General features: G+C 40.6%; 1 protein-coding gene across 15 annotated transcripts in view; it reads right to left on the reverse strand.

Annotated features, from left to right (window-relative positions):
- Positions 1-24,151, reverse strand: part of DOCK9 (dedicator of cytokinesis 9) — a 276,566-nt gene that overhangs the window by 64,300 nt on the left and 188,115 nt on the right. For all 15 annotated transcript variants that reach the window (XM_079136871.1, XM_079136879.1, XM_079136881.1 and 12 more), the window contains exons 28-35: positions 15,713-15,859; positions 15,392-15,475; positions 14,380-14,491; positions 11,145-11,323; positions 10,795-10,908; positions 8,575-8,680; positions 4,111-4,244; positions 1,751-1,865 (exon numbers count right to left, since the gene is read on the reverse strand). In XM_079136871.1, coding sequence (XP_078992997.1) covers positions 1,751-1,865; positions 4,111-4,244; positions 8,575-8,680; positions 10,795-10,908; positions 11,145-11,323; positions 14,380-14,491; positions 15,392-15,475; positions 15,713-15,859 — 991 coding nt within the window. The remainder of the gene's footprint in view (positions 1-1,750; positions 1,866-4,110; positions 4,245-8,574; positions 8,681-10,794; positions 10,909-11,144; positions 11,324-14,379; positions 14,492-15,391; positions 15,476-15,712; positions 15,860-24,151) is intronic.

The raw sequence follows: 24,151 nt of genomic DNA on the forward strand, positions 1-24,151 counted from the left end.
AATCCCCACTACTTACCCCCACCTCCCCCCGAAAAAACAGACACTAAAAGTGAGGGGCCCAACATTTGAGTACTTATTAAACATGGAAGAGATAGAAGGAAAGTATAGCTATAGAAATACACAATTAATTTTGGTTGTCTCTCTCGTAAACTATCTCAGGAGGCAATTTCTCCTTCACCCTACACCACACACAAAAAACAATTCTATGAAGATTTTTAGATTTAAATGTAAAAATTAAAATAAAACAGTATTCAAAGAAAATATAGAGTACCTTTATGGCCCTGGGGCTAAGGAACTTCCAAAGAGGGATATATACAAATTTTAATTAAAATGGGGAAAAAATGATAACTTGAAGACGATGGCAGAAAAAAATATATTCTAAAATTGTTTCCAAGGAGGTGGCTGCATTTTAAAAATATGTGTATGACTCTCCAAAGGGCTGAATTTAAAGGATAACTTTAACCTGGATGCAAAAGTTCTAGTATATTTGTCCTCAAAAAGTGGCTATGTCCTAATTACTTGTTATATTCAACAGCTGAAGTTCAAAAATTTTTAAAGAAAACGTTAAACCAAGGGGGGAAAAGGATACAGCCAAAACTACTAAAAAGCAAAATTTAGAATTTTGACTTGAATGGGAAGAATTTCAATTTTATAACCCAAATATCAAAACAAGTACCCAGTGCTGTTGTATTTGGTCATCATTAAAGAAAAATATTGTTTGTTTGGTCTTTGTTTTTTAAATTGCTATTTTAAAGCAACAGAAGAACAAAATTACCTACTCCTTAAGCACTTTAAGGACCAGCAGGTCATTCCTACCACCTGTGTTATAGCCAGGCCACTAATGCTGCTGAAACGAAGGCGTAGTAAATGTAAATAAAAACAAAAACGTGAAGCTCAGGCAGAAAGACCTTCTTACCAGATTTTCAACACCCGTGACGGTGGCCTCCAGGTACAAAGCATGAGGGGCCTCAGGTCTCAAAATATGGCCCTTTGTTTTCAGAGAGTTCATCTTAATTCAGTGACCTTAAGAACTACACACCTTCTAATTTGTTCTTGGGGAAAATAAGACCAGATTTTTGACCAGGATAAGAATCACCACACTGAATTCTGACATGAATTCCTGGGATTGGTTATATCACACCACCAAAGCTGAAACTGTGCTGTCACACATTTATATTTTACACAATACAGGCAAAACATGAATAGTTCTGCTCACTTCTATCAAAAAATGTGGCTGTCACACTCTTAATCGGAAACATAATCTATGATAATACGACTAGAAAATCAAAACAACATATCTCCCTTCCAGTTAATGCCAGGAATATTATACAGATATTTCTAAATGGAAGGAATACTGAGATCTGTGAGCAACATATTTTGTAATTCAAAAGAATGATCAATACAGTTATGCAAGTTGTCCATGTTTGGACAGATGAAATTTAAAAAAAATTAAAAGCTACTTAGTTTGTTTTTGTCTCCTTTGTTAAGATGAGAAGCCCAAGTTTAACATAAATTTTTTAAAAACAGGTCAATTCACATTTTAGAATTCATTTTCTAGAATAAAATAATTAACAAAACAATTTTTCCAAATCAAAGCTTTAATTTCTACTGCATTTAGATTGACAAACATGTTAAGGAAGGAAGAAATCCTTTTAAATCCTTGAATTTTGTAAGCTAATTACAAGTTAAAAAAATTATAGAGTGAAAAAGGAAAGCAAAACAGAAATCTTCATTTTTTTTTTTTACCTACCGTCAGACATGCTTTTTAAGATGTAAAGGAAACACATCAGCAGGCTCTTAATCTCTGACTGGTCAAGTTTGTCACAGCGAACCACAGAATTTCCCAAAGTGTTACCTTGTTGGTGCTAAAAAGAAATATAGGTTTTTTTTTTGTTTTTTTTTAAATTCATTATACGAAAAATTCATTAAGCTTTTCTTTCTTGAAAGAAATATTCTTAGAACGAAGTTAAATCAAAAAACTGGAAGTACAAGTAAATAAAGGCAGAACTAAAGGACAGGCACACTTACACTCAAATAAGTACACACAAGTGCTGTTCCTTAGAGTTCTGGCTTGTCTCCTTTGCACACTTGCCTAAGGCACAAGCCAGAAGGCACAAGCCTGTCACACTGGATAGCCAGTCTAGAAACGTCAAGGACAACCTCATGCAAAAAGTGTGTGCACTCGGGATCCAACGCAGAAGCGAGGCCTCAGAAAACACAGCCCAGCCGCCCAGTTCCTTCGGAGACAGCAGGGCTGCAACAGCAAGGAGGGCTGGAAGGGCTGCTGCCTTCAGGGTCACTGTGGGGCACTCAGGGCACCACTGGCAGGCTGCAGTGGGACAAACAGGACCACCTCAGCACAGCACGGGCAGAGACCTACACTGATGAGGTTCCTCCATCATCAGCTTAGCACAACACAGCACACACCGGAAGGCGGGCAGAGGGGAAGCAGTTTTACCACGAGACATCAGGTTCACATTTACATGAACAGAACCACAACCTCATCTCATGATTAAAAACAGGAGATTTATAAACACTCCAAGTTATATTTCCACTTGAAATCAGGGATGTTTTTTGCCAAATACCAAAGTAAAAAATAAGACAGTGAAAGATGTTTCATTTAAGGTATTGGTAGCCAATTGGAAAAAAAAAATCTAATAAATAGCCTTAATTAATAAGACATATGAACATTTTTATTTAAGGAAGAAATAGAGATGCAATTAGTGGCAAAACAGGTATGGATGCATCATCTCGCCCATTTGCCTAATCAGAGTCACTAGAACTCAGTACTTCTTGAAGAGGGAGGGAGGGAGCAGCAGGCACCGTTTCCTCTGGCAAAGGTGGAATGGTTAGAAGGGAGAAATCCACAGTGACCCGGTTTCTCCTGGCTGGCTGGCAGCTCTCCTCCTCCTCTCCAGCACTGCGTATGACACACGCGGAGTGCCTTCTCAGCAGCTTTTCCCTCTACACACGGAGGCACGTTGGGGCCAAGGGGAAAGTTCCACGTTACAACATACCCCCAGGCTGAGAGGTTGAGCCATGACACACTGTACTTAAAAATAATCACATCAATGCCAGCCAAAGGACACATGACAAGATTACAAAGCTGATGCTAAGGAAGACGGTGTCTGGACACTTTCTGAGAACTAGGAAATTATCCTTAAATGGTTCACCTGTGTATTTGTTGAGGCACCTCCCTATTATGACCTGAAGAGCTTAGGAAAACAGTGCCCAGGTTGATACTGGTCTACCATGGTTCTGGATTTAAATTCGAGCTCTATCCTTTCCCACAAAGTTCCAAATAATCTGAGCCTTTAGTAATTTTAGGGAAAAAGGTTACTATAAGAAGAAAGTATTGTTTTGGGAGTGGGCACCATGTGAATCAAGAGTGATTTCAAATCCCACCTTATTCCTGAATCGCTGATGAGAACGGTTCCTCTTTTCTGGAGCTGGCTTTGGATCGAATAAATGTGTGTGGGTAGTTGTGTTATAAAAAACATTATCCACTGTAAAGACTGTGGGGATTCTAAAGTGGGCATTTGGTTTGGTTTGGTTTTGGTTTTGGGAGTGGGGACTGAACCCTGGGGTGCTTTACCACTGAGCTACATCCCCAGTTATTTTTATTTTTTATTTTGAAAAAGGGTCTCACTAAATTGCTTAGGGCCTCACTAAGTTGCTGAGACTCACCTCGAGCTTGTGATACTCCTGCCTTGGCCTCCTGGGTTGCTCGGATTACAGACATGCACCACCAGGCCCAGCTAAAGTGGGCGTCTTAAATTTCTGCCTAAACCACTTGCCAGAATCACTCAAAGTGCTCCATTGTAAGCACTGCCCTGGTCTGAGATCCTGAAACAGGAATCGGAGTTTCAGGAGGCTGAGGATGCAGTCCAGTGGTAGAGCACTTGCTTAAGGTCCTGGATCCCCAGCACCAGAAAAAAACAAAAAAACAAAACAAAACAAAAAAGGGCCCCAACCTTAGACAAAGCATCATCTGCTTCAGCTTAACTGAGTTGTTTGAAAAAAACAAAAGGTCACATTTAATAGACGCTAGAACATGAAGCATATTTACTGGGGGCTAAGAAGCACCTTTATTATATGAAAAGTAATTACCTTATCCAGAGAATTGCTCTTCTCACTATTTCTTTCTGGAAGGCTGTTGCCCGAATCTGTGCTTATGAGAGATCCTCTCGAGTCAGCATTTCTCACGCTGTTGATGTTCGGAGTTGAAGCTGTATATGGAGAAGCTATACAGAAAATAAGGAAGACCAAAGTTTTGGTGAAAGAGAACAAAACAAAGTATTACACTTTAAGAGAAACTGCTTTTATGGCACTTTTTTTCCCCCCCTGTTTGGAAGTTGGCTCGCTTTTAAAGAACCGGGTCATATAAAATGAGATAAAAAATGAACTTTTAATCTGAAACATTTAGGATAAATGTCAACTCACTTATTTGGTTCTGAGTACCCAATAAACAGAACTGCTAGTTATTTAACTGCTCAGACTACAGGGGCATACATTGATTCAGAATGGAACACAACAAAAATTAGAAGATAAATCCACTGACAAATATCTAAGAAAAAAAATCAAGTCTTAGGATAAACCTACAATATGTAAATTGTGTGCTAAGGGGCCCCACTCTGCATGGTGTCATGGTATATTTTAAATTTTCAAGGAAAACACAATGCTACTTGACACTGGCTAGAAACTACGGTTTCAACACTGGATCATGCTATGTTAAATCTTGTTGAAGCTGGGTATTTGGTGGTTGCTATGATAAAAAGCAAGTACTAGAAAAAAATCAATTGAAACAGGAAATGAGGATGGTGGTAGAAAATCTGAGTATTAGAAGCCATGAACATCCATCAGGCAAACAAAACCCACCAGTAATAGTTGTGGTTATTAGAAATGAAATATGAGTATTATTTTCTTTAAAATTTCATGTGCATTATAATTTTTCAAATGCCTATTAAGTTGTTAAGTCATAAGCATTTATTAGATTATTTGTTTCTAAGTATCCAATAAACAGAACTGCTAATAGATAAGTGCTAATAAACAGAACTGTTAGTTTGGCCTAGGGATATCATGAAAACATTACTGACAATAAGATCCATCCTTACTCTCTGTGAAGTGAGAATATATGGGAATCTCTGTTATAAACATTTGTGAGTAGAGAGAAAACTCACTTAGAAATAAAATCTGTGATGGCCCTTAAAAAAATAGCACTCAAAGGCAGAAATCAGCCTATACCTTGGAATTACACACTTTTAGGGTAATACATTGACTTCCTGCTTAGATAAGCTTTAAGGGAATTATGTAATTTAAAAAGACTCTTTGGACTTGTACACTCTGTGCTGAATCAAAAGCACGCCACCAACAGAAAGGTCTGACTGGTTTTGCAGATGGCATGAGCAGAGTTTTGGCACTGTGCTCAGCAGCTGTAAGTAGGCCTCACAGACCCAAGCCAAAGATGCCATTACTGGCACCTCACAAAAGGCAAGTCATTTTTCAGATTCAGCAGGCAAATTTGCTGGCATGGAGTGAAATGCTTTTAAGTTAAAAAAAAGTAAATAAATAATAGCCAACCCGAGTTGCACCAAAATATTGTTTTTACTTTAAAATTTGGTGGTTAATGGCATAAATTTATCTCAGGCAATGTCATGATGCCTTCCCCCACACGCCACTGCTATGGATGGAACCCAGGGTCTCACGAGCACATGCTAGACAAACACCCTACCATGAGCTACCTCCCCAGCCCCTAAGACAGTCTTCAGTGTTAGAAGGAAGACCCGTGACACAAAGATTGTGAATCCTTTCCCCTCTCAGATATTCCAATTTATCCACTGCTATCCCTGAAACTGATCCAATGTATTAAGGCCAAGAAAAGAAAATCCAGGGGAATTTGGAAATATGAAGGCTGGATCAGGCTTTATTGTAAGCCCACAGGCTACAGTTCTCTAGCAGAGAAACTGTGATCAGCTGTCACAAGAATAGGAAAAAAACCCTATGAAAAAGCTATGACCATTTTTCTATACTAAGAAAAAAGAAACATACACAATGACCAATTATAATTCTCCTAATATAACTGTACTTCACAGTGAAGGTAGAACTCAGGAGAAAAGCCCTCAATAAAGTAAAATGAGGTCCTAAATTCTCAGATTTTTTGGTTTGATTCCAAAACCAAGGTTCTAATTTAAGACAAACAGATGCCCCAAATGCAATAAATAAAAATCAACATGCTTAGTTTGTTGTGTGTGTGTGTGTGTGTGTGTGTGTATTTGTGTGTGTGTTTAGTATCCTGATCCAGGACATGACGTTTAAAAATCTTACACTTGTGAGTAAATGGAAAGTTCTGTTCATCCCTCTCTCCTCCGTACCAATAGCCCAGCGCATTATGTGTGGAAATGAGATCCTTGCTTTTTAAAATGAATGCATCTCAGAGTAGTTTTCACTCAGGCAATGAGTCCACTTTATGCATCATCATGCACCACACTCCAAAGACATTTTAGAAATCGGTGAGTGAGCATTCTTAACATGTGTGGAAACAGAATTTCTTCTAGACAGAGATGCAGGTAAAAAGTCTGCTCCTGAAGGATGAGCACCAGGATGAAAGTCAACTGGAAGCTGACAAACAAAAGAGAAATTGCTACAGTTACCAGAAAAACACTAGCAAACCCAGTCCAAGGTGGGGATTTTCTGGAAGGCACTCCTAACAGAATAAGAATCTAATCCTTCGAGATGGAAGGAAACACAGACAAAGTCTGAGTATAAATAAGCCTGTTGTGGCAAATACCTATGAAAAGTAGATTTGGATCTTGAAATTCCATGAAGTGTGAAAAGAGAGTACGCAAGTCTCAAGCTCTTTTCATAACTGCACCATGAGTGCAAAGCAACCAAAGGCCATCACTGCTGTCTGGGCCACATGCTCAAGGAATCCCCAGTCCTAGCAAGGCGAATTCTGCATTGGACAGAGTTCCCTGAGTCAGACCATTCCCTCACTGTGGTCTGGTCATTTCCACAAAGTTTGAATGCTTCTTTATAGTACTACAGAATCCTGGTCATAGAAGACAGAGCATTAAGATTTTCAATGCATTTCTGAGCTTGTGGATTCATCTAGTTGGCTACTAAGAGTGTATAAAAAACCATGAATAACACAATAGAATTGTGCTTGCTATAATGACAGTCAAATTATAGTACTGAGTGTTTACCATGACAAGCACTGTACACGCTGCTCTTTATCTCTGACAGTGACTCTGTGTTGGAGGTATGGATATGGAGGGTGCAGAGGGTGGACACCCTGTCCATGAAGCTAGTTGGTAGTAGAGTTCAGGTCCAAAGCCACCTGTCTGACCATAGTGCGTGCTATGAACTGCTGCACATGAAGCCCTCTAAAGAAGATCACCTCCTTACTCCCAGAGTGGCAGCCTGATGTGTGGGTAGAAAGAAGGAGAATGAAGGCTTCAGAAGAAAGGCAAATGGAAACTCACAACGGCAGCCGACACGTGCTGGGCATTTACTGTGCGCTACACTCTGGGTCAAGCATTCAGCATGAATTAACTCTCATCACCTTTACAATACTAAATGAGGGAACTGTAACTATGAAAACCATACATGACTATAAATAAGATTAAGGAATGGTATTGGTAATGTAGGAAAAATCTGGGCAATTGGATAAGCTTTCCAATTTTATATTCTACCCTGTTTCATCATTTACTACAAAAAATGGCATATTAACAATACAGAAGGTAAGAACACGTATTCAAAGTGACAACAGTCCTGTAAGTTAGCTGAATGAATGGAAGATACCTTTTCTGACCCATGAATCTGTACCATTAATGGGTAGTCTAACCAGTAGCCATAGAAGGACATTTTGTTTATTCAAAATGTGGTAAAGAGAGGGAGAAATAAAGACAGAAAAAGACTGAGCATCTATGACAATCCCTTGAGGAAAGATATATCTACCGTCTGTAGATACATATATCTATCTCCATTATCTTCATGAAGCTATGACTCAGTCAATCAGAATAAGTACATTTTCTCAGGTACTTTCTTATGAAGAAACTATGTGAATCTTGATTTATGTCATCTATTTCCCTCCCCAGGGGAATACTCTTTCATTGTTTCGTATAGAAAAAATATTATAGAAAAGATTTTTGAAAGCTGATTTTAGGATTGAATCTCAGCCACAAAATGTGACAGAATAATCCCTTCAGGAATTACTCTGTCACATTTCCTCTAAATTGCCAATACTACAAGTCACTCCCATCCCCCGCCAACACCTGCAAAGACATTCCTTTTCTAAAAGCATGAACAATCTAAGATTTAAAACACTTAACAAGCAAACAGCACAAGCAGGTGACTAAATGTATTATGTTCAGGATTCAAAAGAATTCTGAAACCTCCATTACAGTGTCTAGCTGAAGAATTTCAGTTGTGAAGTATCACAACCAGGAAAGAATATTCAAGGCAGAAAGTCAGAGGCCCAAGTCCTAATTTGTGAGTGTAATGCGTTAAGGAACGGTTGAATTAATGACACTTGAGTGACACTGGAGAGAGACTGACAAGAGCACAGAGCATTACCAATGCCAGAAATGGCGCCTAAGAGGCTGTGGTCCAGTGTGTTTCCCTTCTGTGGCGTCACCAGCGGGTTCCCAGCTGGCAAAGCAAGGGCTTCATCCTTCACAGTCTGTCAAAAGGGGAAGAGAAGAAACAGTCAGATGATTGAGCAAGTCACCAACTGTTCTTAACATGCAAGGGCAAATGAGGGAGTGAGCAGGACAACCTGACATGGTCAATGGGCCAGAGTGCGAGAAGCAACCAAGTGGGACTGTTCCTCCCAAATGAGCTGGACTTCCAGCAATAATGACCACAGTCTCGGGATGTCTAGAGCTGCTCGTAAACTCTCCATCCGAGGAGAAACTACATCAATTTTAAAGTTACATCTCTTTTGAGGGGGATTTTACTTCAGTGAAAGCCAAAGAAAGATCTTGCACTTGTGCTTTCAGGTTTGAAACAGGACAAGAAAGTCCCATTCTGATCTGCATTACTTACTCTGCTTAGAAAAGCAGAATTAGAGAACATGTGTATGGAAAGCAAAATTGTATGGGGTGAGATCAACAAGATGCATTTAGGAAAGAAAGTTTACAACCTTTGGAATAAGAAAAAAAAATCTATAAACATGGATCATTTCAGTGTAACAGTATTTAGAAAAGGAATGTGGAAGGGTGAAGAGTAGAGTAATAAATGGGCCCATGCATCACTCTTGGGGAAAAGGCAAAGAAACATGCATGGAAATTCCTCAACTATGTGTTGCAACAATAAAATGGCAAGATTAACTCTGCATCAGTTCATGGGTATGAATAAAAGGGAAAGTGAACTGGTAATATCTATTAATTTATTAGCAGATAAGCCCTGAGGCTAAGAAGAGAACTTTAGGAAGATAACAAATACAAGTTTCAGCTTACAGAATTTTTATAAATTTTAATAATTAAAAATTATTATGGGTGAATAATTTAAAAGTTTTTGCAATTGAAATGTGAGGAATTTGCTTTGAAAACATTGAATTGTAAGATGCAACCTAGAATTTATTTTAAATAAAAAGACAAATTACTATGTATCAAAGACAGAGTATATTCCTAAACCAATCTCCAGTCAAAAAGTTTTGAAATAATTTCTAGGGTCATTCTTCAGTCTACTTAACTTCCCATGCCACTTTAAATAATCACAAATACAAATACAAATATAATATAAATTAAGGTGGCAGTTCTTGGAGGCAGGGGCCTTTGGTCCCTCATCTTGGCATCCCTGACATCCAGTCTAAACAAGAGAAACTGGAGCCTAGAGAGATGGCTTTTCCAAGTTTCTATTAGAACTGGGGCCAGCCTGGGATCTAAGGGACATGGGTTAAAATCATGCCCTTGTGGGGCGCAGTGGTGCCCACCTATAATCCCAGCAGCTGGGGAGGCTGAGACAGGAGGATCTCAAGTTCAAAGCCAGCCTCGGCAATGGCAAGGCATGAAGCAACTCAGTGAGACCCTGTCTCTAAATAAAAATACAAAATAGAGCTAGGGATGTGGCTCAGTGGATGAGTACCCCTGAGTTCAATCCCCAGTGCCCTGCCCCTGAAATCATGCCCTTTATTTTTGCTCCTCCTCACACCATAAATTTGTGTTAAATATACAAATAAAAATTCTGAAGGCTTACAAGATATTGGGCCATTAGGAGAGCAAGAATTGAAGATTTACTGATTGACCCTATCATAGCCAGAAATGTACTTTACCAAGTGTTATTACCAAGTAACTGCCAACATTACTACGGTGTTATTGGCAACATAAGAGGATAGGGAGTGCACTGGGTTGAGTAGTATCCCCCAAAATTCATGTCCACCTAGAATTTCAGGACATAATCTTATTTGGAAATAGTATCTTTCCAGATATAATTAAAATATAAGTCAAGATGAGGTCAGACTGGGTGGACTCTAAATCTCATCACTGGTGTTCTTATAAGAAAGGAGAAGGCACACAAAGACTCAGACACACACCAGAGAAAATACCACCTAAAGACAAAGGCAGAGGTGGCAGTGATGCCACCAGAGCCAAAGAAAAACCCCAAGCGCTGCCAGCAGCCATCAGAAGCTCAGAGAGAAGCACAGAACAGCCTCTTCCCTGACGCCTCTGATGACACCTTGGTTCTGGACTTCTGGCGTCTCAAATTTCTGCTGTTCTACGCCCAATTTGTGGCCCTCTGCTATGGTAGCCTTGGGACACTTTGGGCTATGTCCATGTGACTATGCTCACGTACGGTGCCTGCGTTCACAGGGAAAGGTGACACATCCCTCACGTTGATCCGCTGGACATTTTCAATGAGCAGACCAAACAAAGGCAGGTACAGGGTGGCTATCCTTGCCTGATGACTCTGAAACAGAGACGCAAGGTGAGTTTGTCCCACAGCTCTGAGAACAATGACAGAGAAACTTGACACAGGCAATCTTCCTTATTTAGATCCATCCTATAATGACAAATATTAGATTTTATTCCAAAAACAGAGGAACGTCTTAGTACTGATATCACGAATTTTCTAATTAGTGTTCTCTTCATATCACTTAAAGGACATTTATCACTGCATATCTGCTTCCTGTGGGGGCCACTCACCCTTGAAGCATATCTATCATCAAAAGAATGCTTTATCAGCAGGTTCTTGAGCACACTGATGGCGATCACACGGACCTCCCGAAATTCTTGCAGGGCAGTGCCCACTTCTCTCAGCAGTAGTCCCACCAAGAAGTGGTTTCTGCAGAATTCGTCCGTTAACGAGTAGTCAAGCTGGAGATCTGAAAGAAGGATGGAAGACTCTAGTCAGGGAGGGTCCATTGCTCTCTGAATAAAATAAAAACGGAACCATCCTCTGCACTCAGCCTGCCCTGCAATGTCAACACACGATCAGACCTGTTCTCAAACGGAAAGGGTTCATTCTGAAATGCTACTCTACTCCGTCACACAAACTCCTACAAGAAAACCACATTTAAATACAAATAAGTGCCCTGGATTTTGATTTTGGAACATATAGCATCCTTCATGATTAAATTCGTGAATATAAGTTTCAGGACCAATTTTTAGAATATAGACAGCATGTTACATTATAATTTTGTTATTGACAAAGTTAAAAATAAAGTTATCATACTACTTAATAGAACCCTGAGTAATTTGTGCATAAAAATACATAATTACAGAAGGAACACATACACGTGCCTTATTAAAATACGATTTACTTCCTGAGTTCAAAATTCATTTCCTGATCATTAATGCCTGGAGAGTCCCAATAAAACACAATGGGTTAAAAATGAATAAATTTGCATACAACCTATTTATGCTGCTATCACTGAAAGAACTTATTTATTACAGTATTTTCTAAAATATCTGTTTAATATTTCCATACCTCTAAAAGCAAATAAGTATAAACTAAAATTGGAATGGACAAAGTACCAAACCAAACTAGCAACCCATCAACAAGCTAAATGACAAAGTTGAAAGCTCTTCTGGAAAAGAGCTAGAAGTAAGTGTGAGCCTTCCTGAGGAGGCAAAAGCAGCTGACATCACTCCAAAGCGGCAACCCAGCCTCTGGGGAAGCGGAAGACAGCAGTGGAATGTTACACTGACCCCATGAGTAAAGGAAGCTCTACAGACCCCGACTTCAATCCCATATCTGTTAGTTACACCTAAATTTACTCAAAATACTGACCCAGGTTCAGTGAAACCCTTGAGTAGAAGGGGAAGACTATTCCTTTTCCCAGAATAATCATGTTTACTGTTTGTAATTATCAAACCCAGTCTACCCAAACTGTAGTCCATAGGTTGACCTCACATAAATCTCTTAGAAGGAAACCACTATGGCGTTACTGTGTGTGCTCTTACATACCTGGGCTTGTGGCATACGCACGTTCACAATGTGCAGCCGAGTTCATGTGGGTAGGTGTGCGTGAGAAAGAGGGTGAGGTGGGGCAAGAGAGAAGGCAGAGAAGAAGGCGAATGCGAGAAAAGGCAAGGCGTCCACATCTGACCATCATCCACCTGCCTAGGGCAGCCCCTCTCGCACTAAAGACCCTGCAAGCACTCTGAAGGTGTGAGTCTGCCAGACACCTGACAGGTTTCTGCTGGCTCAATTCTACTGGACAAACAGAGTCCTGCAGGCTCAAAGGGCAATTCGGGCAGTAACACATTCCCTGCCCCACCACTGGACACAAAGAACTCTCCTTAACACCCTGACAGGAGAAAGGAAGAAAGGAGGCCAGTGCCCAAGAACAGGCGAAGGAGACTTGGATGCAGGTTCCCCAGGGAGCTGGGCGAGGGCCAGGGACCCTGCAAGGCCCCATGAAGACCTGTGGTATGGCTTCTGGGGAGGAAGACGAGGGCTTCTGGGGGAGGGGCTATTTCAGACGTGCTGGGGTGGGCATGCCATATTTGAAAAGCTGGGAGTAAGCCGGGGTGCCTGGAATGTGGGGGACGGTGGGGTGTGAGACAGAGACTGGCCAGCCAGGGATGGACCGCACAGCTGAATGCTGCTGCTCCCGCAGCCAGGAGGCTCCCTCCCAGACCTGTGGGTGCTGGGCTCAACCTCTCATTGTCCTCAAACTGTTATCTGGCCACCCTGCCTCCTCTGTCACCACTTTTCATATCCTCCTTTCCAAGCTTTATTTTTCCCCCTTAGCGTTTATTGGTCTCCAACATTCTGTGTATTTCACGTATATAAAACAGCCAAGGATTTTTATCCAGGTTGTCCACAACTGTATCCCGAAGCATAGCTGGTGCAACACAGTGGTTCAAACATCTGTTGAACAAATGAATGCCAACTCCAGGGCCACGATCTCCCTTCTTGTTCCTTATAAGGTGGCACAAATCTATTTGGGGTGAGGGGAAGACACTTGTCTCTGAAAGAATATCTCTATGTTTCTCCAAATTTCAGTGTGTCATTAATACTTTGGTGCCATCTTCCCACTTTTTCTGCTTTAGCACAAACAAACCTAGGCACATCAAGGTACTAAACTCAATGAGTATACTTGACAGACCTGGCACACTACTTTTTTTAACTTGATTTACTGGAACACAAGGAACCTTTCTGATCTCAATTCTCTTCAAACTTGAAGACACATGGAACAGTTAGTAAAGACTCAACATGCAAACATAAAAAGCGTGTGAAAAGCTGCGTTGCTTGTGATTCAAGATACTGCCACGACTGGGGATGAGGGCTATGAAAGTGGTGGAATGCAATTTTGGGGTGAAGCAGGACTCTTTTGTTTGTTCTACTTGAAGAAACATCCCAGAAAACCTAGTGACCTCAGGAGCAAGGCCCTCCCTGGGATGTTACCGCAGTGTCTCAGCCTCAGTGAAAACGAATTCACCACTTCATCATGAGTTTAAAATGGCCAAATGCCTAAATGAACAGCATAGGTAAACATTTCAACAGCCACTTGCATTCCTTTTCTTTTAAAGGAGGAAAATGCAAGAAAGCAAGCGTCACATCCCACACCTACCTACAGGAGTGTCATTTGACTCCACAGTTGGTGAAAGAAAAGCTAATTCATAAGAAAAAAGGAAAAGTGAAACAAAAACAAACTAGAGTAAATAAATGGATTTCTATTTTTTAAGCAAAGGAATTTTCCAATGAAAATGAGTCACATTCTCATGATCTGCAGACTAATAAGTTTATCGAAAAGTAAGTTTCCATGTAACACTTTATCAATACACTTGAAATGGAAATTTAACAAGAAAAAAGTTAATTCATCTATGAAAATCAGAAAATACTAGTATCGTATTTGAATCAATTCTCTTTTCTTATTAAAAAAGAATGGTTGTCTTTGTGAAAAGATTAATACATGTAAAGATAGGTTACCTTGGTATCTTTGAATCCTGCCTTTTCCAAATGGCATTGGTAAGTTCAATGGAATATAATGTTCATGATTGCACACCACTCGGAGAAATTCAAACTTGTATTCAAAGAGGGTCTGCAGGAAAAAGAGTTTAGTCATAAATTAAATGTCTCACTAGAAATTTTACACAGGACACTAAAAAAGCCTGTCAGAAACAATACACCAGGCGCAGCAGCAGGGACTTATGGGAACTGCAAGCTCCATTCCAGTTCACGGATTTTAGTATGGTTAAAGCAATTTGTTTGAGAACTGAAAACACATTTCATTAAACGATGTCCTCATGTGATATTTAGGGCATTTATTATTCATGTTCCTCCTACTTCCATAGTGGATTTCACCTACCTTAAAATTATAGACACAGATTCAATATAATAAAAAAAGATTAGTAAGCCAGAGCTTATTTATTTATTTATTTTTGGTACCAGAGATTGAACTCAGGGGCACTTAACCACTGAGACACATCCCTACCCTTTTCTGTATCTTATGTAGAGACAGAGTCTCACTGAATTGCTTAGGGCCTCATGCTAAGTTGCTGAGGCTGGCTTTGAACTCAAGATCCTCCAGTCTCAGCCCCCTGAGTTGCTGGGATTACAGACATGTGGCTAGTAAACCAGAGCTTTCAAAAAAGAAAAGAAAAATGAGAACAGACATAATTCCAGCAGAGAAAGGTTAGTTACATGGTTACTTTTTTGTCTTAAGTAAACTGTGATTTGCAACATTTATGCTTTTCATTGTGGCTGAAATGTCATTTTGCCAGTGTGTCAGAGAAAAATCAATGGGTATGTTTATCTCTCGTTCTGAACTACTGTGTTCCTAATATCTCATATTAGTGCAAGGAAGGGCTGGTATTTCTAAGTAGGGAGTGAGTTATGCCTCTGTGACTGGAAGAAAATTCATATGAGAATGAGAGGAACAGATGGATTTTCAGATGTGCATCAGTGAGACACAAGAAATCTTAAGCAACCATCACACTACCTTTGGGTCTCCAGGAGCAAAGCAGCTGATGTAGTTGTTGATCTGTTTGAAGACAAAGCCCCTGTCCATGAAGGTGAAACATCTCTGTGGAGGCAAACAGCCCACAAAGGTCAGTATTTCAGGCCCAGACTTTCTGGAAACTTAGGCTAAAATCAGCACTTGTTGCTAAGACCCCAATCACTTGCTGTTAGTGAGTGTGTCCTTCAGCATAGAAACACGTGGTGACAGTGTCAGAGCACCTGCTCTGGGTACTCTGCTTAGGAGCAACTGAAAAAGCACGTCTTAGGTGCAGCTCACACCCTCCCTCCTGGAGGGTCCCACCTTGATGAAGACGGCGAGGCTGTGATTTGCATTCTTGGATGCCTCTGGGTTATCTCGAAACTTCTGTGTGATGTGTGGCATCAGCATGTTCACAACAGTTTCCACTGCGTGATGGTAAGATGCAGGAAATCTCTGGTTTCTTAATAACTAAAAGAAATTCAAAGCAAATGTTTACTATTTTTTAAGTTGCAGCCCTTTGGGGGAAAATAATTTAGCTGAGTCCATTTTTAAAAACCTAGAGTTCTAATCTTATCTCTCTGAAATTAGATAAAATGAATTACTCTTCTTTCTCTCAAAGTACAAGTATTCAAGTACTTAGAATAAGTGCCATAGATGTACGTCAGAGTATGATAAAGACCACCATAAAAGTGGAGGTACAGTTTGTACTCCCAGAGATTCTGAACTAAGAGGTTGGCAGGGGAGCAGGAACCTGCATTTTTACTAAGCATCTTTGGGATTCTTGTGCCTGTACCTCTTTTAGAAGGCATTGGTCTAGGTTAAAGCTTCAAGTCCTCAAAATAAAAATATACAGATTGAAGACTGTACATGACCAGTTTAAACTGGTTAAGTGGCAGCAGTCTGCTCTAGTTAACTTTACGTAGTAATCTTTATTATTAACATTTACCTAAAATATTATATTGACTACTCAGCAATTAGCTACCATTTGTCATTGTGTATATTTTACATTAGGCATGTTTTTATGTACTTTTTCATTCAATTCTTATGCAATCCCTATGAGTTTAGTTCTCATTTTATAGAGGAACAGAGAGGACAGGGAAATGTGTCCTCAGTCACACAACTAAAATGATTCAGACCCAGGTCTACCATGAATCTAAAGCCCATGCTCCTGCTACAGGAGACCACATGGACTCCCCGCCTGGCCACATAAACAGGACCATCTACTGTGAGTCTAAAATGGGGTGGGTGCTGCACTAATGCTCCACTATATGTATCCATTGATACATTTAGTTCTAACAGCCATGTGAGGGGAGTCTTGTCATCTCCATTTTACAGATGAGAAAACTGAGGGTTAGAGTTCAATAAACAGTACTAACCACTAGTTTTGAAATTTCAAAGGGATTGTGTTCCAGCGTGTAACTCATAACTCTATATCCTGAGGTGTTAGCATTAATACATGAGTGACTTCTAGGACCCCTGGAAGAGACAACTAACCACCAGGCATGACTGCTAGCCCCCGCAACATGGCCACTCCCCAAAAAAGTGGTATCCCTATGGACTGCAGGAGGGGGCTGAGTCAATGATTGCTAAGGCCACGAAAAATGGATGAAGAACTCTATCATGGACAGATTAAGTGGACAGCCACAGGTGTACAGGAAATGCAGGGGACAGAGAACCATGTCACGTGACACTGCGATGTTCTAGTCAGTCAAATCTAAAACGTGGGAAATTCTGATGGATCAATGATCCACTTTCTTTTAACGAATATACTAGATCAAAAAATGAAGAGGGAACAGTTTGAGAATCAAGAAAATCTCAGATTCACATCAAAAATATGCAATATGTGAACTTTATTTAGAACCTGATTCAGCCAAACCAACTGTAACATGACATTTTGGGGACACCTGGGGAAAATGAATACAGACTGGGTGTGAGACGACGATTAAAAATATTGCTAGTTTTAAAATATAATGATATGGGAGTTATAGCTTTTTCAAAATCTGTTAGAAATGACACACTAAGAATTTTAGAGATAAAATGATACGATGTTGGGGAGCTGCTTTTAAAATACTGTAGGTAAAAAAAGTGTAGATATGTAAAGAGAGAATGGCAGAATGGAGCTAACTGCTAAAGTGGAACTGCTGGGTCACGTGAGAATCTTTCCACTATTCCTTATACTTCCAGACTTAAATCTCTACTGTAAGCTTTTATTTCAAAAGATGTGCTGAAGAATGATGGGTAATTTATATACTAGCCCATAATTAATGTTGCTCAGTGGTTAGGAAATGATAACTTAGGGCTCAGAAGGCTGAAAAGAAGCTCTCCCAGCAGTGACAAACAGCTGTGGATGTGACAGAGCACTTGCCTAGAATCCTCAAAGCCCTGGGTTTGATATCCAGCACATACATGAGTGCACACATGCAATCCTAATTTAGCAATATAACAAAATAAAGCCTTTCTACAAGGTAGGACACACACATCTAAAGGTAATAAAAATTTAGGTAATTAAATGGTTTTAAATGGAGATTACTGTAAGCAGAAATGGAAAGAAAAAGTATAGGACCTGGTGGTGAATATATAGGAGCTGTCAGAGGAGAGGTTTCTGAGACTCTAAGAGATTTCTCTGACAAAATCCAACTCCTGGCCATGGCTGCTGGAGGTCTCCTGCCAGTGCCTCTGCAGTGTTCCTACTGGGCCAGCACCAGTATCTGCTCCTCCAGTAGATGCTACCAGTGTGGGGTTTGCAGCCCAGCACCTGTGCTCACAGGCACTAAGGCCATCCTGCTCTCTGTTGTGCTCCTACCCTCTGACTCTGCTGAGTGGGATCTCCAGGAAGACCCCCATCCAGCCTTGTGCTGAGGCCCCTGTGAGCACCACGGTCAAAGCCAGGATTTGCAATGGGCTCCCCTGCACCCTACAGGTCTCTGCTCCTACAACCGCTGCTGCACTTCAGAACAGTCATGGAATGTTCACTTCTGTGTTCCTTACTGAGCTCTTCCACTCTCTAGTGGGGTTTACAGACTTCTTTTCTATGGGTTTTTTTTTTTTTTTCAAACACAAATAAAATTATTTAATCGCATTATTTGAGCATGCATAAAAACTCCTAATGCATAGACACATGTTGTCATAGTTACCAATTTATCCTTCCACCAACAACCACCATATCAAAAGTTTATTGCTGCATTCTTAACATGTTTCAGCACATTTAAAAAATCGTTTAAAACTTTGCCATTAAGGTAGGTAAAAATAAAATCTCATTTTTGTTAATTTGTGTTTATTTGGTTTCTAAGAAGACTCAACATTTTTTTAAACTTATTTTTATTGTAAACAAATGGCATACATGTTGTTTCTGTTTGTACATGAAGTAGAGGCATACCATTTGTGTAATCATACATTTACATAGGGTAATGGTGTTTGATTCATTCTGTTATTTTTTCCTTCCCCCCCACCCCTCCCACCCCTCTTTTCCCTCTATACAGTCCCTCCTTCCTCCATTCTTGCCCCCCTCCCATCCCTCATTATGTGTCATCATCTGCTTATCAGCTAGATCATTCGTCCTTTGGTTTTTTGAGATTGGCTTATCTCACTTAGCATGATATTCTCCAATTCTGTGGGTTGTTTTACTACTTTGTGAGACAGAATAATAAATAAGGCTTAATGAATAAACATTTTGTTTAGGCTTTGTAAACAACAACGAAACTAATAGGGCTAAGAATTTTGTCAGACTTTTATCAGCAATCTGAGTTTACCTCCCCTTATCACAGTCCCTACATAACTACCTCTCCTTCCCAATTTTCTTTTTCTTTTTTTTTTGGGTGCTAGGGATCGAACCCAGGGCCTTGTGCTTACAAGGCAAGCATTCTACCGACTGAGCTATCTCCCCAGCAACTCCTTCCCAATTTTCTACAACTTTTTTTCACCTACCTCCTCATAGTTTTCATTCATAAAAATCATTCTTCTCTCTAGACTCTCATGAGTGTGCCCTTTTCTGCCCCATGCTGCCATGAGAAATGCACCTCAGATCTCTGACTGCAGTGAACACGTGCCCGAGGGACCCCTCCGCTGTGCTCTGAAGCCCACTGCTGCACCTGTGCCCTGGCCATCCACACCTTGCACTGTCTGCTCCCAGCTGATAGCTGAGGGAGCAGAGATGCAAAGGCAGGCTTGCTGCTGGGGGATGTGGACTCTGGCAACCGGCTTTGGCTCCAGGACTCTCTCTTAAGAGTCATGGTGTGCTCTTAGAAACTCCCTCCCCTTTCTCTCTCCTTAACCCTGGAACACACTGAACCTCCTTTGATGGCTCTCCCAACATCTCCTGGGCTACTTCCTCATAGTCATTGTCCTCAAAAATCTCTTTCATGGCTAATCTGATCTGTCAATGAGACTAACACAGATCCATTTTCCCAGAGAAAAGCTTAGGCTTACAATCTCAAGCAGACTAGGGCTCCAAATCTACTTCTCTAGTTCTGACTGTTCACTTTCTTGCCTAAGCCTGAGTCTCCACCTGTCAACTGGAGATTGGTTCTCTGTGCCACTACCCCTTGTGACAGCTGCTCACTGTCTCCCAATATTATTCTTTTTTCACTTCTTTCTTTCCTTCCTTTCTTATTTTTTATTTTTTTTTTTTAGCAGTGTTGGGGACCAAACCCAGCTCAACAGAACCTCAACTTTAAACTGGATGCATGGACATTCATCCCTTGCAGCTAGGTGTGGCCATGTGACTAAGTCTGGCTGGTAGGGTAGCCGTGGCAGCAATGTGTGTAGGTTTAATCATATTCTAAAGGGAAAGGTGTGTCTTTCCCTTCCTCCTGGCTGCAGTGTGGATGTGGTGGTGACCCTTGTAAAATCAGCACTCCAGGGGGGCAAAGTGATGAGAGGGAAGGAGCTATATGAGCTTGCACTTGAACACTTTTCCCTCTTGTTTAAGTTACTGTTATGTCTTTGTCACAGCAGCTGAACCTACAGCCCTAAAGTTTAAGTTATTCCAAGCAGAACTCATCACTGCCCATCTCCCTGGTAAGTCACATCCCCTCCTCCACCCAACTTCGACTTTATACTATGTTCTGTGTGTTTTCGGTTAGGGTACTGATGTATAATTTATATACTATAAAATTCAGACTTTTAAAGTGGGAAGTTTGGCAAGTCTTGACAAGTGAATGCAGTGTGTAACCACTACAGTCAAGAAGACAGTCCACTTTGGTCATAGCCCCCCTCCATGCCGGCTCCCAGCAAGGACTGCTGTTTTCTATCCCCGTACTCCTCCTTTCCTAGAATGTCTTAGGAGTGAATTCATGCAGTATGTAGTCTTTTGAGTTTCACTTCTCACTTAACATAGCACTTTAGAGATTTATTCATTTTGTTGCAAAAAAAAAAAAAGTATGTCATTATAAGGGATGGCCACGCTTGCCTACACATTTACCAGCTGATGGACATTTGGGTTGTTTCTAGTTTTCAACTATTATGAATAAAACTTCCAGAAACATTTGCATAGGGCCTTTGTGTGAATATAGGCTTTCATTCTTCATTAATATATACCCAGCAGGGAACTTTTGGGTTGAATTAATAATTCTGTCTTAATACTCTCTCTTATTCACTCATGATGCTATTCATCCTCAAACTGGATCCTACCTCATCCCCCCTAATGCTAGATTTTCATCAGCATCACCATAAAATGTCATTTCATGTTACTGCAGTTATAGGGCTAAAAAAAAAAAGGGAAACATATACACATATGGATGTGTATGTACGTGTGTCCCACAGGCACTATAAACTCTACATAGACTCACTGATACACAAGTTTCTAAGCTGCTGTTAATATTTATATCCTTTTTTATTTGATCATTTCTACTAAAGAACCTACTCTACCTCTCTCTGATCTCTACCAAAATGTCAGCTTCTTGGTTTCGAAGCTCCAGATAACCTAATCCTTGCTTCTGAGCTGGTCCTGCTTTTCCCTCTCACCCCTCTAATTTCAATCTAGCCTCCTGAGCTCTGCTCCAGAGGCCTTACTGCTCTCTAAGACTCATTCTTCTGTCCCTCAATTGTGGCATCCTTCAAGGCCCAGGTAAAGTTTCACACTGATCTCTTATCACTCTTGGAGCCCACATATACACACACCTTTCCTGAATTCTGCTCTGTTTGTCCCAAGCTGAATGTCTTCCTTTCCAATAACCATGTCAACCTCAAGGCTGAGGACGTGTCCTCTACTCCATTTGCATTTCTCCTCTGTGCTCCATGCCTAACAACTGTTCAAAATACTCATAGATGGAAGGGTGCATATTAACATTCTGTTGCACAGGTACACATGTGCATAAATTTTGGTTTAGGGAAAGTCTGAACAATCCATTTCGGAAATGAACTATACCATCCTTCTTGCACTTTACAAATAAAAGTTCTTTCCTTGTGCAATTAAACTAGAAATTGTTGCAGGCCAAACAAGTAACTAACTCAGGAGTATATACACACCCTGTCCTATGCCAGTTTCCCTGCCTCCTTTCCTGAAGTACCCCTGTGGAATGCTGGTAATTAGCTGGATTTAGTGTGGGAGGAAAGTACATTCAAAACAAGTCTGATAAAATTAAAGCTACTAAATATAAATGATGTAAGGAAACACCTAAAAAATGTTGACCTTCATAGAAGAGAGTTGGGGGAGAATTTCTCAGTGGCCTTGATGGCATCTGGTTTATATTTTCCCCAAAAACTGTAAGTTCCAAGTACCTGTCAATTATAAAGCACTAGTCTGGCTCAATCATACATAATCTATCCAAACCTTGCAGACTATTGTTATAGTAAGGAAATTGCTTATGTCAGACACTGGTTCAAAGAGAGGCTCTGATTTCATACACTTCCTCAGTGAATGTAACTAAGTGTGGTTTGATTGACTGGTGATGGAAAGTTGGACACTGGTAGCCACCTTCACCTTTTGCCACAAAGCAGCACTAGAAGCAAGCATAACAGTGTGCAAATTTATTCTTCCATGTAAATATGCAATGGATGGAGTCACCCCACTACCACTGGGAAGGTACATGAATGTATACTGAAGCCATCAGCTCAATATACCCTTTGTCCCCAAATGCCAATCAACGTTAAGATATCCCTGGGTAGGGTACTTGAAGTAACAATGAAAGCTTTAGCTGGCTCCTATACCAATCCAGTGTATGGGTGCCCCTACAGGATGGGTGTATACTTGGTCATGGTACTTTGAGAAAGATTCACTAATAAGAGGAAAAATAAGATCATATCTGTGTTAGAAACAAATTAGAATAAAATAATCATTTTCAGTCTAAAAATAGGCTTTGAGGGGAGATGATCCGAGTTCTGGAAATCATGAATGATTTATAAAATTGTTCCTAAATTCAGAACAATGAACTAGGACATAAAATTCTTAACATGTAAATCCTTAATAAATATAAGACAAACACATAAACAAGTAACTTGAACTCATTACTCTTATGATAGGAGGCAAACTGCATGAAGGCTTTAAAAACGTCAGAGGAGGGCTGGGGAGATAGCTCAGCTGGTAGAGTGCTTGCCTCGAAAGCACAAGGCCCTGAGTTCGATCCCCAGTACCACCAAAAAAAAAACCAAAAAAAAACAAAAAAACGTCAGAGGAGTCCCTGTATCAATCACGTGTGGGAAGAGCAGCTGGCATCTGCAGCGACACAGAGGCAGAAGCCAGGGAAGTGCCCTAAAGTGAAAACATGAAGTATTCCCAAGTGCAAAGGAGGTGTTTTAAGAATTTTTTTCAGAGTAAGTTACGTTGTGGTTAAGCTTTCTCCTTTTGGATGCCAGTGCTCTTTTCAGACACAACTGGATAATAATTTTTTTTTTTTTTTTAAAGAGTGACTTCCAAAAACCCTCTAAATATTATTTTAGGACCAAAATATAATTAAGTTTTGGAAAAGGTTGTTCATGGTAGCATTTGAGTGGTTTGGATGAAATTCCAAAGACAAATAAGTCACTTTCCAGAGCAGAGATGCTGGGGAATCAGTCATAGGCTGGAAATGGCAGGACACGTAGGAGGGGTTGACCACGACCAGTCAGGTGACCCTGGGCAGGTCACTTTGTGGGTCTGTGCTTCCTCCTCTCTCTCTGGACAGAAGGAGGGCTGGGTCAGAAAATACCCTTCAGGTCCCACCATTCCTAGGGGACTGTAGTTCAATCTGGCATCTTGACAATAGAAATATGCAATTAAATTTCTTTACTGATCTCCTGACCCAGCTCTAGGAAAGATGGCACTGAGGCTTGATTTTGAATGCACATCTTGTGAGAATCCTGGGCAGGGTCCACTTGCTCCTGGACCACCGCTGCCACCATAAGGAGGGAGCAAGAGTTGTAGTGCTCTGAGGGTCCTGGTGCCCAGCTCTCTGCTACCACAGTTCTTTTCTCACCCTAGTCTTTGTCCTCCTCCTTCAGACCTAGCCAACTCCTACCTACTGGTCAGAACCCTCTAGATTCACTATTCCAGGCAGCCTCCTTGCATCTGCATGTTCCTGAGCACTCCAGACCCACCCCTCAGAGTGTCCACCAGGAGGTATTTATATAGACTTGCCCACCTCATTTCCTCGAGGGCACAAACCATGCCACATTTAATTTTGTAACACTTGAGCCTGGCATGAATGAATATTTGCTAAATGAATCAGTTATATTTTTAAATACAGTCAAATCACCACTTGCTCTGATCACATTCTTTTAGAATCAAAAATAGTGAAAAATCCACTGGGGCCTTGTTAGAGGCTAAACTGTTCCCCCCACCCTCAA

The sequence above is a fragment of the Sciurus vulgaris genome (assembly GCF_902686455.1).
Source record: "Sciurus vulgaris genome assembly, chromosome: 4".
NCBI classification, from domain to species: domain Eukaryota; kingdom Metazoa; phylum Chordata; class Mammalia; order Rodentia; family Sciuridae; genus Sciurus; species Sciurus vulgaris.